General features: G+C 49.5%; 1 protein-coding gene across 3 annotated transcripts in view; it reads left to right on the top strand.

Annotated features, from left to right (window-relative positions):
- Positions 1 to 14,878, top strand: part of BEND5 (BEN domain containing 5) — a 211,546-nt gene that overhangs the window by 9,424 nt on the left and 187,244 nt on the right. For all 3 annotated transcript variants that reach the window (XM_036351597.1, XM_036351596.1, XM_036351598.1), the window contains exons 2-3: positions 6,361 to 6,494; positions 8,315 to 8,699. In XM_036351597.1, the coding sequence (XP_036207490.1) occupies positions 6,361 to 6,494; positions 8,315 to 8,699 (519 nt within the window). The remainder of the gene's footprint in view (positions 1 to 6,360; positions 6,495 to 8,314; positions 8,700 to 14,878) is intronic.

Raw genomic sequence — 14,878 nt, 5'->3', positions numbered from 1 at the left:
GGATTCTTTTAATTATCCAGCACGATTATATGTAAAATGGGAGTCAGGACCGCGCATCTTCCGTTTTAACTGCACACAGCACATTCTCCAGGGCGGACTTCACTTTTGGAAACAGACTCGCCCTGGGTTTCCTGTTCACCTGCCTGTTTTCTAAAACACTATTCGCTTATTACCATGTCTCCGCCCCCATCACCCCAGTTTAGTGGGATGTTTGTCCCTCTCAGATTGATAAAAAATACCAAGTTCTTCTACATTTTTGAAGAGCAGCTTTTACCATGTTTCGTGGCCTTGAGTAGGGACTCTATTTGAGGTTTATGTAGAGTTTGGTGGCCTTGATCAGCCTGTATAGCTCAGGAGTTTGGCATCAAATCATACTGGTATAGTGCTTAGTTCAATTTGGAAATATATCAAAGCAATCTCCTAGAATATAGGCGAGGTCTTAGGAGAAAGGTGGGCACTTCAGAAGTTATATTGACACATAAGCCTTTACTTCAGTTGAAGTTACAGCAACTTGGTGATTTTTCTCTTGTTACTATAGGATAATTAGATAAGGACAGGGCCTGATGTAATGCAGATGTGATGTGACATTCTGGCTCTGCTATTGTCTTAGATGAGCCATCTCACTTTTTTGTTATTAATCCTCACCTGAGGATATTTTTTCAATTATTATTATTTTTTTAGAGTGAAAGGGAGGGGGAAAGGCAGAGAGAGAGAGAAACGTTGATGTGCGAGAGACACATCAATTGATTGCTTCCTGCACGTGCCCTGACTGGGGCCAGGGATTGAGCCTGCAACTGAGGTATGCACCCTTGATTGGAATCAAACCGGCAGCCCTTCAGTCCTCAGGCCGACGCTCTAACTACTGAGCAAACCGGCTAGGGTGCCACCTCACTTTTTGAGATTCAATTTCTTCTTCAATAGAATTATTATGGGGATTCAGTATAGTGATGTTAGTAAAAATTTGGCACAGAGCCTGGGCACATAGTATGTGGATACTCAATATTTGTTGGATGGATGAATGCAATTAGCTGACTGCCTAATAGCTGGAAAGGAGGAGGAGATAGTTAATGCCCAAATCCTTGGTGGTTTTCTTCACCCTGGAAACAAAAGAATCAGAAAGTCAGAACCAGTGAAGATTGTCTCTTCAGAGGCTACCCATTTATTTATGTTCACAGTGAAACATTATTTGGTCTTAAGCTTGGAGCAACTGCAAAGGTTGACTAGAGAGTTTTCCTCATCCTTTGAGTCAACTGCTAGTTTCTTGTGTGGTTTCCTGGAATTCAAAGCCAGAAGCATCCTCCAAACCCACATTAAAATGCTACATGAAGTTACTTGCTGTCTTAGGTGATCCACACCATCATTCACCTTCATTAATGTGACCAGCTAAGAGTTATAGCTTCTTGTCACTCTATGTTCAGTCTCCTCCTAACATCTCATCCATCTTGCTTGCCACTGCCACATTAATCTTCCTAATACATCTCTTTCATCATGTCTCAGTGTGCTGGGACCCCTCAGCAGTTCTGTTTGCCGTGGGATAAAAGCCAAGCACGTAACCCACAAGGGCAGCCTAGCAGCTGCTATTAATTGAACACCTATGACAAGACGGGCACTGTGCTTGGTGTTTTACATGCACGATCTTCCAGAAAACAGTCAGTTACCCCCACTTTACAGATAATGAAACTGAGACACTGGCAGGTTAAGCAGCTTGCCCATGTTCCCACAGTTAGTAGGTAGCAGAGCCAGAATCCCAAACCAGAGCCACCTGATTCACGAGACTGGACTGCTTTTCTTAGATCCTGGTCTTCTCTCTTCCAATCATTTCTTCACCTTTTATGACGATACTGAATGAGCAGTCACCTCTGTGGACTAGATGTGGATGTGAGGCACCGCCTTCAACCCAGGATTAGAGTTAGGAAGGCCTGCTGGCTAGAGGGGTGCCCCATGGGAGCCAGTGTCCCTCAGCAAGTCACACCTTGCACTCTGGCTGAGGTTCTTGGAACCTCCTGGCTGTCGGGGACTGGATGACAAGAGTCTCTAATATCGTGCTCAGCCCAGAACAGGGGCTCAGCAAGTGTGCTCTGGCCCCGCAGAAAAGGATGAGTGTGGTCCCAGGGCTTCCCGAGTCCTCCTCCAGTCTGCACGGGTCCAGGAGGAGAGGAGGAGCGTTAGGGTGGAGCCAGGAGCTAGTTAGTCTCTGAGGAGCCTCAAGATCCCTTGGCCAAGTAGGAGGCAGCCAGGAGCCAGTCAGACGTGTGCTTCTGCTCCTTCCTGGAACTTACTCCTGTCTCTTCAGACCTCCCTGCACCGCTCAGCCTACCATTTCAGAGAACCTACTCAAGCCCGAGGCTACAGCCTGTTTCTGCTGTGCTGTGGGGGTGGTGACTGCTCTCTGGGGACTCCCAGAGAACAGTCTGGTAGGAGAGCAGGAAAAAGGGGTCTTCTGCTTTGAACTTCAGGCTGGGGGATTTGCATGGCCTTATCTGTAGCCTTTATTCATTCACTCTGCATTTATTCTGGCTCTACCACATTCCAAGCATGTGTTTAGGCAGAATAGCGCTTAGGCTGGGAAGGCTGTGAGACCTGGGTCAAATCCTGGCTCTGCATCTTACCATCTGGTTGGCCTAAAGGCCTTCTTTGAATCTCATTTCTTCTTTAAGGGGAAAAAAAAAAAAAGCAAAACTGTGGCTCATACTACTTAATGGCAGGGTTAATGTGAGGTGCAGTAGCATGTAAAGAGCCTTATGGTGGCATCTGATGGGTGGTAGGCATTTCACCAGTGGTAGCCTGTTTTTAAATTAAAGTATCATTCATGTAACATAAAATTCACCGGTTTAAAGACTATACACTTCAGTGGTTCTGAGCATATTCACCGTGTTCTGCGACCATCCGCACTATTTAATGCAGAACTGCCAGCTGTTTTCCACAGTGGCGGCCCCATTTTCAGTCCCACAGCAGCGAGCAGGAGTTCCAGTGTCTCCACTTCTCCCAGCACTTGCTATTTTTCTTTCCTTTTTTGATTATAGCCATCCTAGCGAGTGTGAAAGTGGTATCTCATTTCACTTTTTTTTTTTTTTTAATATATTTTATTGATTTTTTACAGAGAGGAAGGGAGAGAGATAGAGAGTTAGAAACATCGATGAGAGAGAAACATCAATCAGCCGCCTCCTGCACATCTCCCACTGAAGATGTGCCCGCAACCCAGGCACATGCCCCTGACCGGAATCGAACCCGGGACCCCTCAGTCCGCAGGCCGACGCTCTATCCACTGAGCCAAACCGGTTTCGGCTCATTTCACTTTTGATTTACATTTCCCTAAGGACTGATTATTTTGAGCATCTTTTCATATGATTATAGTCGCAGCCTCCTTTTTATTATTCTTCCATTAAACATTTCTGTTTGCTGAGTCCCTGTTGAAGGTCCAAGCCTAGGAAATGGGCCCTGCCCTGAGGCTACTCACAATCCAGTGGAGAAGGTACATCTCAAAGCAGATCGTTGCAACATAGTAAGAAAACAGGCTACAGAGAAGATGTATACAGTAAGTCCTCACTTAGTGTCCTTGATGGGTTCTTGGAACTGCTGCAAAACAGGCTATACCGATACCAATTTTACCACAGGCTGACTGGCATAAACAAGAGTTAAGTTCCTGTGGCAACTCATCACCCTTATCTTTTTCATGGGTTTTTATCTTGTGTCCCCCAACTGGATGCTTAGTCTGTGTGTCCCCCAGGGCCATGCTAGATATCTGCAGTGTAAATTCTCAGCAACTGTTAAGCTCAGACACAGGAGGAGAAGCTCTGGGCCTGGTTATACAGCCTTGGTTCTGACTCTGTTCAGGCGATGGCATTCGCTTTTGTGACCTTGCACAACGCTGAGCTCTTCTGAATGGGGACCCTGCCTGCCCCGCTGCTGCCGGAGCCCTGGGCCTGACCTCTGCAGGATGGGTTCGGGGACCTCACCCTCTGCAACCTCGGTTTCCTCCTCTGCATTCTGAAAGGGTCGAAGGCGATGATTTGTGTGCATCGTTCTCAGTTTAAATGTTAGTCTGTGATTCTGATTGATTGCTTCTTTCCACATCAACCTGATCCTGAGCTACAGAGTTTCAGCCCAGGGACAGCATGGCTTCTTGTCATCTCTAGTGTGGTGGCTGCATCTCAGAATCTGCCCTTGAACGTGTCAAACTGAAAAGTTGCCCGGAGCTTGGCCCCAACACATTCGGAAATCCTAACACTTTCCTCTCATCCCTTCCCTTCCCTTCCCTTCCCTTCCCCTCCCTCTTCCTCCTCCTCCTCCTCCTCCTCCTCCTCCTCCTCCTTCTCTTCTTCTTCTTTCTTCTTTCTTTCTTTCTTCTTCTTTCTCTCTCTCTCTCTCTCTCTCTCTCTCTCTCTCTCTCTCTCTCTCTCTCTCTCTCTCTCTCCCCCCCCTTCTCTCTCTCTGTTTTTGTTGTATTTTTCCCCCACGTGAAAACGCCATCCATCCCATTTCAGGATAACTTCCCTGGGAGTATTTTCTTTAGGTTTCACATTTTAGCAGCTTATTGGCTTAAGAGTCATGATAATTTATCGGAAGGAGGCTGTGACTCTTAGAAAGACCACATCTCCAATGGGCTGTTCATGCCTAACTCATTGGGTATATTTCATGGGCACAAAGAGGAGAACAGGCTTTGTTTGTGAAGACAGAGCCTGGTTCCTCCAGGTAGTGGAAAGGTGTTTTGCTACTCTGATCAGGAGGAGGGGTTAACAAAGACCACCGCTTTTTTCTTGGGCAGTTCCCTTATACTCTGTTCCTGTCTTAAGTCATTCCTATGTTTTTTAAATTGTGTCTTTGCTCAAAAAAATAAAACAATTCCTAGCATGTTGATAATAGCAATTTTAACATGCCATTCATTGAGTGCCTACTGTGTGCCAGGCATTGTGCAGTGAGTTATGTGAATTACTGCTGTTACCCCCCGTCTCGGGACAGAGGAGACTCCTGAGCTCACTAGGCTAAGGCCTGGCCCTTCCTCCTCACCTGTCATAGAGCAGAGGTTCCCATGGTGGTCTCTCTCAGACCAGAGTCCTGCCTCTGACCAGCCAGGCTTCCATTCCTACGATCATTTGGGAAGATTTGGCATTTGACTATATTCTGGAATAGTTACCAGCTTATAAGCTTCCTTCTCAGCTTTACTAACAAGCTGTGAGGAGAGGAGCCTGGCTTGGGAGAGTGTAAGAGCGTGTTTAGCACAATCACATGCCCACACACTCACACTCACACAGACCCTCGAAGGCTGGATTTAATCAGCCGCCTGGCCATGTGCCACCTCCAGTAACGGGCGATGTGCCTGGAACTGCACTGAGGACACAGCAGTGGGGACATTGGAGGAGGGAAAGACACAGTGGTCCCCAGGGTCCCAGCCAGTCCCAGGAAACAAGACCCCAGTGTTCTTACCTCTAGGGGCCGGTTCTGAGCATGTCCAGGTTCCTGCCTCTGGGACTTCCTCTTTGAACTCTTGACATCCACTGTGAGAAAGACCTGGGAAATAAAGTTTGAAATCCAAGCAGGAGAAAAACAATTCCTTTAGATTATTTGAAGTTGATGTGAGGAAGTGGGAAGAAAAAGATATCCTTTTGGAGTCGTGCAGCACTTTACAGTTTGTAGCGCACCTCAGTGTGTGTGGTTACTACGCCTGGGTACTGGGCGAGACGCCAGAGGCCTGACTCCTCCACGACCCCCCCATCTTCATCTGGAAAATGAGAGGGTTGGACCAGTTGGTCGCTCAGGTCCCTCAAACTCTGTCAGCTGTGACCTGACACCAATAAGACAGCGGGAAACGTCACTTGTTGCTCTTTCTGTATCTGTCTTACCTCAGCCTGTCTGCTGTCTGGGAGGCCCCTGTCCTTCCAGCTCAGCTTTGCCTCCATAAGAGCTGTCATCCCTTTCATGCCTGTTGGCACCCGAGCTGGCAGGAACCCACCATTTTTTTCTGGGAAGTCACTTGGCTTAGAAAGATCTCCGTTGTTGAGGGATTCGTGTGCTAGTTATGTTTAGACCAGAGAACAATGTAAGGGCCACTCCAGTTGCCAGATTCTAGACTTCCATAAAAGGCCACCCTGTACGATGTACTTAGAGAAAACCCTAAGCAAATTCATTGGGTACCATTTCAATGCTTTGTCCAGCGCACCTTTAGTAAATACCCCCATCCCGGAGTTAGATGTGACTGCTGCTCTCAGGGCCCCGCATGTGGGAGGGAACAGGCCGTGAGCTTGTTTGCGTCTCTTGTTTAACTGGTCTGGCCTCCGTGGTTCTCTAGCTTTTAAGCATATGGGCATCGCTTAGACTCATTTGGACCCATAATGAATCTTGTTCTCTTGATATGCATTTTAGAAGACAAATCTGACCTTGAAAACAGTGTGATGCAGAAGAAAATAAAAATCCCCAAACTCTCTCTCAATCACATAGAAGAAGATGGGGAGGTTAAAGATTACGGGGAAGAAGATTTACAGCTTAGACACATCAAGGTAACAAAATCTTTCCCTTATTTGGAAGTACGTGGGAGCATTCTCAGAGTTCTGACAGCTGAAGAGTTCTAGCCTGGCCTCCTCTCCCCACTAGATGTCCCCTGGCGTCCCAGGTTAGGAGAGGGTTGCTGCCAGCCTCCTGGGGAGCCCTGACTCAGGCTGTGCCACCACGCTGGTCCTGTTTGCACCACCTACGCAGTGTCACCGCTGCCAAGGGTTTGGAGGGTGCGTGCCTCTGGCCCACAGCTCTGGAGGGGTCCCTGCTGGGCCCGGGGCACTGAGCACACAGTTCCTGGGCAGCAGTTCCCAGCGGGTCACTATCCGATTGCCCCAAACAGCGAGGGGTGGACTCCCTCCGAACAGGGTGAGCCAGGTTCACAGAAGGGGATTCATGGGTTGGAAGAGAGCTTTTGCATGAGGTTGCATTTCCTTTGGTGTGCACCCCAGTTGGTCTCCTCCAGCCTTCACTTGTAAACCTAATGAAAACCCTGTTCAACAAACCAAGTGTTTTTTCTGTGCGATGGGTACCACAGGGGAAGAGAAAGAGAGATGCCTTCTGCATTGACCATGGTCTGATTGTGGACACAAGGTCCAGGGCATTCCAAAGGTGTAATCCAAAGATGCAGCTTAGTTCAGACTATCCTTTCATTGCTCCCTGGCTCTGGGCCTGGCCCTGGGGTCATGGAGATCAGCCAGATGTCGTCACTGCCCTTGGTCTCACGGTGCCGTGATTCAGACAGATATCTAAAACGGTCATCGGAATTTTAGCTAATAAGTTCATCTAGACCAGCAGCATCTTATCCCAGCAGATAAAATGCCCCCACCCTGGGTGGAGAGTTCCTTGGTCCTGTCCCTCCCACTCCCCTCGGTGGAAGCTGCATCCTCAAGCAGGAACTTCCTCCAGCAGCTGGAGCCCTGCATGTCCTGGATGATTCTCTTCTCCATGAACCATCCCCGATGTGTCCACTGTCTTGTGGAGCTTCAGCTTAGCCAGAGTCCAGGGCGGGGCTGGTAGACACAGGGAAAGGCTCAGGCTGGAAATTGGGCTCCGAATCCTGGTCTGGTTTCATCTGTAGCTCACTCATGACCCTGAGACTAACCTTCCCCTCCCGGCCTTCGTTTTCTTACCTGTAAAATGAGGGATTGAACAGAAGAACCTTTCAGCGCTAGCGTTCTTTGAACTTTTCAGTTAAGTAAACATTTATCATGCCCCTGCCAAGTGCCAGTCTGGGTAGGAGTGGAGAATGGGGAAACTAAGGCAGGTTGCCGCCCTAGATGAGAGTAGATGACATTCTTAGCATCCTCCCCAATTAAAGCGTTCTTAAGGAAAAGGTTACTTGATGGAATGCCCCTTTTCCACTTTTATGTTGTTGTTGAAGAGATTTGAGTGGTGACTGCCCTGGGGGACTTGGCTTGCCCTGATTTCTCCCTGACTCCCCATAAATACACATTGAAACCCCTTGTGAGCAGTCACTGCCTAGGCCCTATGGGTGGGGCGGGGGCTGGGAGTTAGGGATGGTGGTCATGGTATAATACGCGTCCTAGAGGCAGAGTGATGGAAGGGAAAAGTGCTGGCCTGGGAGACCGAGTCCTGGTTCTGCCCCCACCTGCCCTTGAGACTTTGGGCAAGACCCTCCCACTCTGCGCCTCTGTTTCCCCATTTGTAAAAGGAAGGGCTTTGACTGCATGTCTGCATGGGTTTCTCCAAGCACTGATGTTCTGTGGTTCTGTGATTCTAGGATTGTCTGGGGAAATATTGAGCTGCAGTCCAAGAAAAGTCCCAGCTGCCCTTGCCTGAACTGATTCTCGTTGTCCTACAGAGACCCGAGGGGCGGAAGCCAAGCGACGTGGCACACAAGAGCATTGAGGCCGTGGTGGCCCGGCTGGAGAAGCAGAACGGCCTGAGCCTGGGCCACAGCACATGCCCAGAGGAGGTCTTCGTGGAGGCCTCGCCGGGCACGGAGGACATGGACAGCCTGGAGGACGCCGCCGTGCCCCGGGCTCTGTATGAGGAGCTGCTGCGCAACTACCAGCAGCAGCAGGAGGAGATGCGCCACGTGCAGCAGGAGCTGGAGCGGACTCGCAGGCAGCTGGTGCAGCAGGCCAAGAAGCTCAAGGAGTACGGGGCGCTCGTATCCGAGATGAAGGAGCTACGCGACCTCAACCGCAGGCTCCAGGACGTGCTGCTCCTGAGGCTCGGCAGCGGTGAGTGGCCGCCCGCCCTGCACACAGGCGGGTGCTTGGTGCAGCTCCACATCCAGGAGGGCACAGGGGAGGCGGGCCAAGTGCCCCGAGGCCAGGGAAGGGCAGAGACAGCTCAGCAGTCAGCCCAAGGAAGAGCTGCCCCCGCCCGCAGCAAAGCTGACAGGAGCTTATAATCGCAGCAGCCGAGCACCTAGAGCTCAGTGGGGACACGAGACGTGCAGCTCAGAGAACAAGTGGACAGAACGTTTGCCACTAGCCACTCGTGGCATGCGCTCCCTCAGCCAGAGGCAGTGCCAGGGCTCATAGGAACCTCTCAGGAGGCTTTAGGTAGTGAGGAGAACGAGAGGCGATCCTAAAAATGCCATTCCTGTAAGTGAGAAAGCGGTACATGCCAGGGCAGCGATGTAGATGAAGCGGTAGGAGAGGTGAAAGGATGGAGAGGGGTTATTGTAGCCGAGGGGGCCTGCAGGGAGGAGGCAGGCCTTGACCAGGGCCTTGGCGGTGCGGGTGTTTAAGGCACAGGAGGAGGCCGAGCGGCAGCCGGAGTCTGGAGAAACACCTGAGCATGCAGGAAGCTCGACTGCAGGTGGGGTCTGAGGGCCAGTAACTGCGGGCTTTGGAAGCAGCACCAGCCTGGGGTGTCTGGACGCGTCTTGGTGGGAATGAGAGGCACTGAAGAGCTTTGAGCAGAGTGCGTGGCCTTAGGAGATTAGCCCACAGATGTGTGGAGCTCCTCTGCTTCGCTCGCAGGACTCAGGCTCATACTGCACCGATTTTAACAAACTGAGGTTTTAGGCTTTCTTATCGAACAAGGTTTCAAAGCAGGAATAAGGGGAATGAAAGACATCAGGCTTGACAGCAGGGAGAGATGACTGCTTACCGTGGTGGCGAGACAGAAACACTCAGAACACAAGAGTCCAGGGTTATAAAGGATAGAAGCCAGTCAGCATTGAGGAATCAGTGTCACGCAAGCCCATGGCCCCCACAGCCCTGCAGCCAGCCACGAATAGCCCTGGGTCGGTGTGCCTCGCTCAGAAAGGGGGCAGCCAGTGTTGACATTAGCCTGTCCCAGAGTTTAAAGTCAAGGGCCATCTGATGTTCAAGAAGGAGGTTCCCATGGTCCAGATCACAGATTCCTACGTGGAGCCTCATTCCTCTTTGATGTTAGATACATGTGCTCTCACTGCCTTCCTTGTATTGATAGATGCCCCTACTTCTTATACTGTGTCCGTAAGGCAATCATTTCTCAGTGGATTTTCAGGATGGCCCAGGGAGTCTTCCTGTCACAGGGAAGGAACCAGAGTTTGGGACTCGCCCAGAGTTGTATAGAGAGGCAGGGGCAGGGGCAGGGGCTGAGCTTGTCTCAAACCTCATCTCTCAATTCCTAGGCTGGCAACTTCCTCACTCCTGACTCTGCCTTGGCCGTGGTCATCCTTCCAGACCTCAGACGAGGTACACAGTGACGCTAAGTTACAATTCATAGGTAGCTTAGAAGGTTACTAAAATTTTTTTGTCAAAATAAAATCTCAAAGAGAAACCCTAACTAAACATTTGTGAAAGCTGTGTTGGCTTGGGGTAGGGGATGAGGACTAACTGTAATTTTCAGAGAAAAAAGAGTGTCAGGCCTTCAGATGAGTAACTTTCTTTTCATCGCACTGTACGCTATGCCTGTTGTAAACGTCTTGGGGAAAAGTCACAGTAACACAAACTCCCCACCATGTTTGCCCGACTCCCATGGAAACTGCCTGTTTAGCAGGCGTGTGAACTGAACTTAAACCCCAGAACCCACCCCTAAGCCTCTGAGGCAATATGATGCTCTGCATTGTTCATCAGCGTGTGCCTCTCTCATCTTAAAACATGTAGACAAACTTGACCCCAAGAGTAGTTTTGTGCCGAATCTTTCCAGGCTCATCCACCCCACAGGCCTCCAATGCCATGGTGACAGCCAACAGCTGGCTCTTCCCTGATCCTAGTCACGGTCCTCATCACAGTGGGACGGACTGAATAGAAATCAGCTCAAACAATAAGCATGTGGAGTACCCACCATTGGCAGTACCGCTGTTGTGAGCTCCACGGGCACCTCAGAAAATCACTCCCACTATCCTGACCTCTGAAAGTGTGAAGCCATTTACTAGCACTTGTTCATGGCAGGTGGGGACTGCGCCAAGTTCTAAGATAGATCCACAAGATATAATTCAAGGTCTCTATCGTAGGGGAAGGTGGTTGCTTTCATGCGTCTAGTCTAGTCTAGTCTCTAGAACCAGGCTTGATTCAGCCGCCAGCATCCTCACTTCCCGATTCTATGGCTTTGGGAACCTTCTTTTCTTTCTCCTTCCTTTTCTTCTTTGCTTCCTTCCCTGCTTTTCTCTTTTCTTCCACAAATATTTACTGGCCTCCTGCTGTGTGCCAGGCTTTTTGCCCGGTGTTAACATTTTGATTTATTGAAGCTACAGCCCTTGCCCAGCTAGAGAAACTCAAAGTGTCACTGACACAATCAGTGGCAGCACAGGGCATGCATGCCACCACAGGGACAGAAACACACAGACCTGTGGGGAAGCAGGGAGGGCACCCACCGAATTTGGGGGTTCAGGGAAGAAATGCCTCCTGAAGGAAATGGCTTTTGAGCTGGAGCCTGAAGGAAGATAGGAATGAGTAGGTGGGAAGAGTGAGGAGCAGTCTTGGCAGAGAACATCACTCTGAGCCTTGATGTTCTCACCTGTAAAATGGGAATAATATCTTTCTCACAGCCTTGTGAGCCACTGCATAGGGCCTGGCATTGTGTCAATGCTCAATTACTGTTCGCTCCTTTTCCACACCGTTTAGTGGAGGGGCTAAGACAGAGCTTAGCTTGTTTTTTAACTCTGGCTTCCCCAACCAGTAATTGGCTGTATGACCTTGGACGGGTTAACTAACTTCTCTGCCTCCCTGGGTCTTCTATTATAGAAGACAAAAGGGGTTGTATATATGCATGTTCATTTGTTCATTCAATGACTCAATTTATTCGTTCTGAGCCTAGGAACTTGGGGATATAAAAAGAAGGCTAAGACATTGGAAGTTGGGTAGGGGGTGGTGATGTAAGCATATAATTAAAATTCTAGGAGAGGGGCTAGCATTTGAAGTAGATCTATTTTTTGATGAGTTTGGAAAGAAACACCCCATTGTAATAGCTCCTGGTCCATACATAACAGCCAGAAACCTAGAATAAGGCAAAGAACAGCCAGAAAGTGCCCAGAGACCCTCTCTGATTCTCAGCTTGACACGCCCTCTAAGCAGCACACCCTGGCCTGGGGTTGATGTGTGATCTGGGCTGTACCATCCTTGGTCCCCTGGGCCTTCGTGAGCACTGTTCTTGCAGGCCTGTGCTTGTGTTTTTTACATGTCCATCTTGCCCATGGGCCAGGCTCGAGGGCCTTTGTCCACCCTGAGGGCTGAATCATTCACACTGTAGCAGGCAGATTCCAAGATGAGGGAGGCCAGCAGGATAGGAGATGTTCAGTTTTAAACGGAAGGCTCCCTGCCAGGAAGAATCACTGCTTACTCTCCTAGGCATTGGGGCCTTCAGGCGGTGGGTGCGAGGGGCAGTGAGCAGGAGCCTGGCCTCCTTGAGCCTAACAGGGACTTCAGAGTGGGAGCAGGTTCCTAGAAGCCAGGAGTACCTGGTGGAGGTTGGGGGCAGAGGGTTGGAACAGCAGCAAGAAGGTATGAGATGTTTTAGAGATGTCACTGGATGGCTCACCTCTTCGTTTATGCGTTTATTCATTCTTTCCTTCATCTCACAAATAAACACAAAACAGATCTCACAGGAAATGATTCTCTGGAATAGGGAGGCATGGAGTGTGAGGGACCTTTGAGAGCATGTAGGCTGTCGCCCTCATGTTGCTGATGAGGAAACAGGCCAGGAAGTGTCATGGGCCCATTTTCAGAGGCCTCCTGACACTTGGTCCTGTGTCCTCTCTCTCAGGGCCCTCACCCCACATGGCCTTCTTTAGTTCATGGGGCACCATTGTCACTGACATGGAGGTGACCCCTCGGCACTACTCCCCACCCCAAAGGGTATCTCTCTCCTTCTCTATGATCTTAGCATGGAAAGCAGCCATCTCTGATGGAAGGAACCTCATCTCCTGCCCTGCTCTCAGGACCTTTGTGACGGTAAAAATTAAATTAGGAAGCATGTATAAAGAATACAGCAGCCCCCCCACCCCTATTCACAGTTTTGCTTTCTTACCTGTGGTCAACTGAGGTTCAAAAATATTAAATGGAAAATTCCAGAAATAAACAATTCATAACTTTAAATTGTGCGCCATTCTGAGTAGCCTAATGAAATCTCACTCCATCCTGTTCTGTCCCACCCAGGACATGAATCATCCCTTTGTCCAGACTATGCATGCTGTGCGCACTGCCAGCCTGTTAGTACTTAGTAGCCGTCTCGGTTATCAGATGACTGCGGTATTGCAGTGCTGTGTTAGTGACCCTCATTTTACTTAATAACAGCCCCAAAGTGTAAGAGCAGTGATGCTGGCAATTCAGATATGCCCAAGAAAAGCCATAGAGTGCTTCCTCTAAGAGAAAAGGTATGTATATATAGGGAAAAACATAGTACACGTAGGGTTTGGTTCTATCTGCAGTTTCAGGCATCCACGGAGGGTCTTGGAATGTGTCCCTGTAAATAAGGGGAGACTGCTGTAGAGCCCGGGGACCAGCATATGCTGTGTCAGTCCCTTCTTCCTTTTCTTCCCTTCCTGCTCCCTCTCTCCCGACGAAGTAAATGCTGAGGATGCAAGAAGCATGAAGATACTCTAATTATAAAGTACAGCTTCATTTGTGTATAGACCCATTTCTTCATTCATTCATTCAGCAAACATTTATTGAGGGTATGCGTTGTGCCAGGACTGTGTTAGCTGCAGGAATATAGACATGAGTAAGACAATCCCTTTAAAACATTCCCCAGCTCGGGGTTAAGTAGTGTTTATTAAACTGGGGCTTGGCAGGCTCCCCAGATTCTAAGGGAGTGAGGGGAAGCAGAACAGTGGAGAGCCTGTTGGAAGGGTGACTCTGGTGCATATGCAGGAGTGAACTCCTGGGCCTCTCAGTTTCGTCTCAGCTGGATTCCTTGTCCTTCAAGGTCAAAGACAAGCCTTAGCTATCCTCCTCAGCTTTTAGCACTGAGAGTGCAGTGCCTCTTAGTTAAATTCAGTTTTGTGTGATTCAGCTGAGGCTCAGAAGGGCCGTGTGGGGAACATGGGGAGGAGGAGATGGAACCTCTGCCTTCAGGATGCACACAGCCCAGTGGGAGGCAGGCATGTGCCCAACAGGACACCCCACACAACAGGACATTATGATTGAGGAGGGGACACATGATGATGGCCTTGCGTTTTGTGTGCACTTTGTCAGGGAATGCAGGTGAAAATGATGGATTCTGACCAGAAGATCTGCACAGTACTTTCCCGGTTTCAAGGCACCTTGCCATTTTTACCTCATTGGACTCTTCCTATAGCCTTATTGTGAGGCCAGGTGTAAATTAGTATCCCCCTTCGCGAGAGGAGAACGCAAAAAGAAGAGACAGCGTCCCTGTTGGCCAGATCACAGGCTGTTGGCCTGCAAATCCGTCCTGGCTCTGTAGGGCTGGGTTTCCGTCATCCCTATTCCCTCATGCCTTGCGTTCTGCCCAAGGTCCACAAAAATACCAGCTTTGATCTCTCAAATCCTTTGAGGTCTAAGCTGGATTCTGTAAGCACGGGTCTCTGACGGTGTCTTTGAAAAGGCAGCTAATATCAGCCAAATGCCTCCCGCTGGCTTTCCCTGTCCTGGCGACAACCAGGGCTTTGGCAACAGATATTACTCGGGTTTGAATCTCAGCTCTTTCATTCATCACCTGTGCAACTTCAAGCAAATGTTTAACCCTCCCCAACCTGTGCTCTGTCCTCTGCAAAATGGATGAATTCGTGCCTACCCAGTGCAGGCAGGAGAGCCAGCACAGTGATCAAATGCCTGCCTGGGTCCTGAGCTCAGAAATACTGGGGTTCTGAACCCTGGTTTTTCCACCAGCTAATCTTGTTACTTGGGTAAGTTACTTACCTTCCTGGGCCTTAGTTTCCTCACCCAGAAAGCAGAGTAAATGATTGTACCAACTGTTATGCTTCTTAGGGGGGTTAAATGAGCAAATGTGTGTCAAGACCTCT

This window comes from Myotis myotis, unplaced genomic scaffold (genome assembly GCF_014108235.1).
Source record: "Myotis myotis isolate mMyoMyo1 unplaced genomic scaffold, mMyoMyo1.p scaffold_m19_p_2, whole genome shotgun sequence".
Taxonomy (NCBI): Eukaryota; Metazoa; Chordata; class Mammalia; order Chiroptera; family Vespertilionidae; genus Myotis; species Myotis myotis.
The sequence above is the reverse complement of the archived record's forward strand: the minus strand, read 5'-3'. Positions and strand labels throughout refer to the sequence as shown.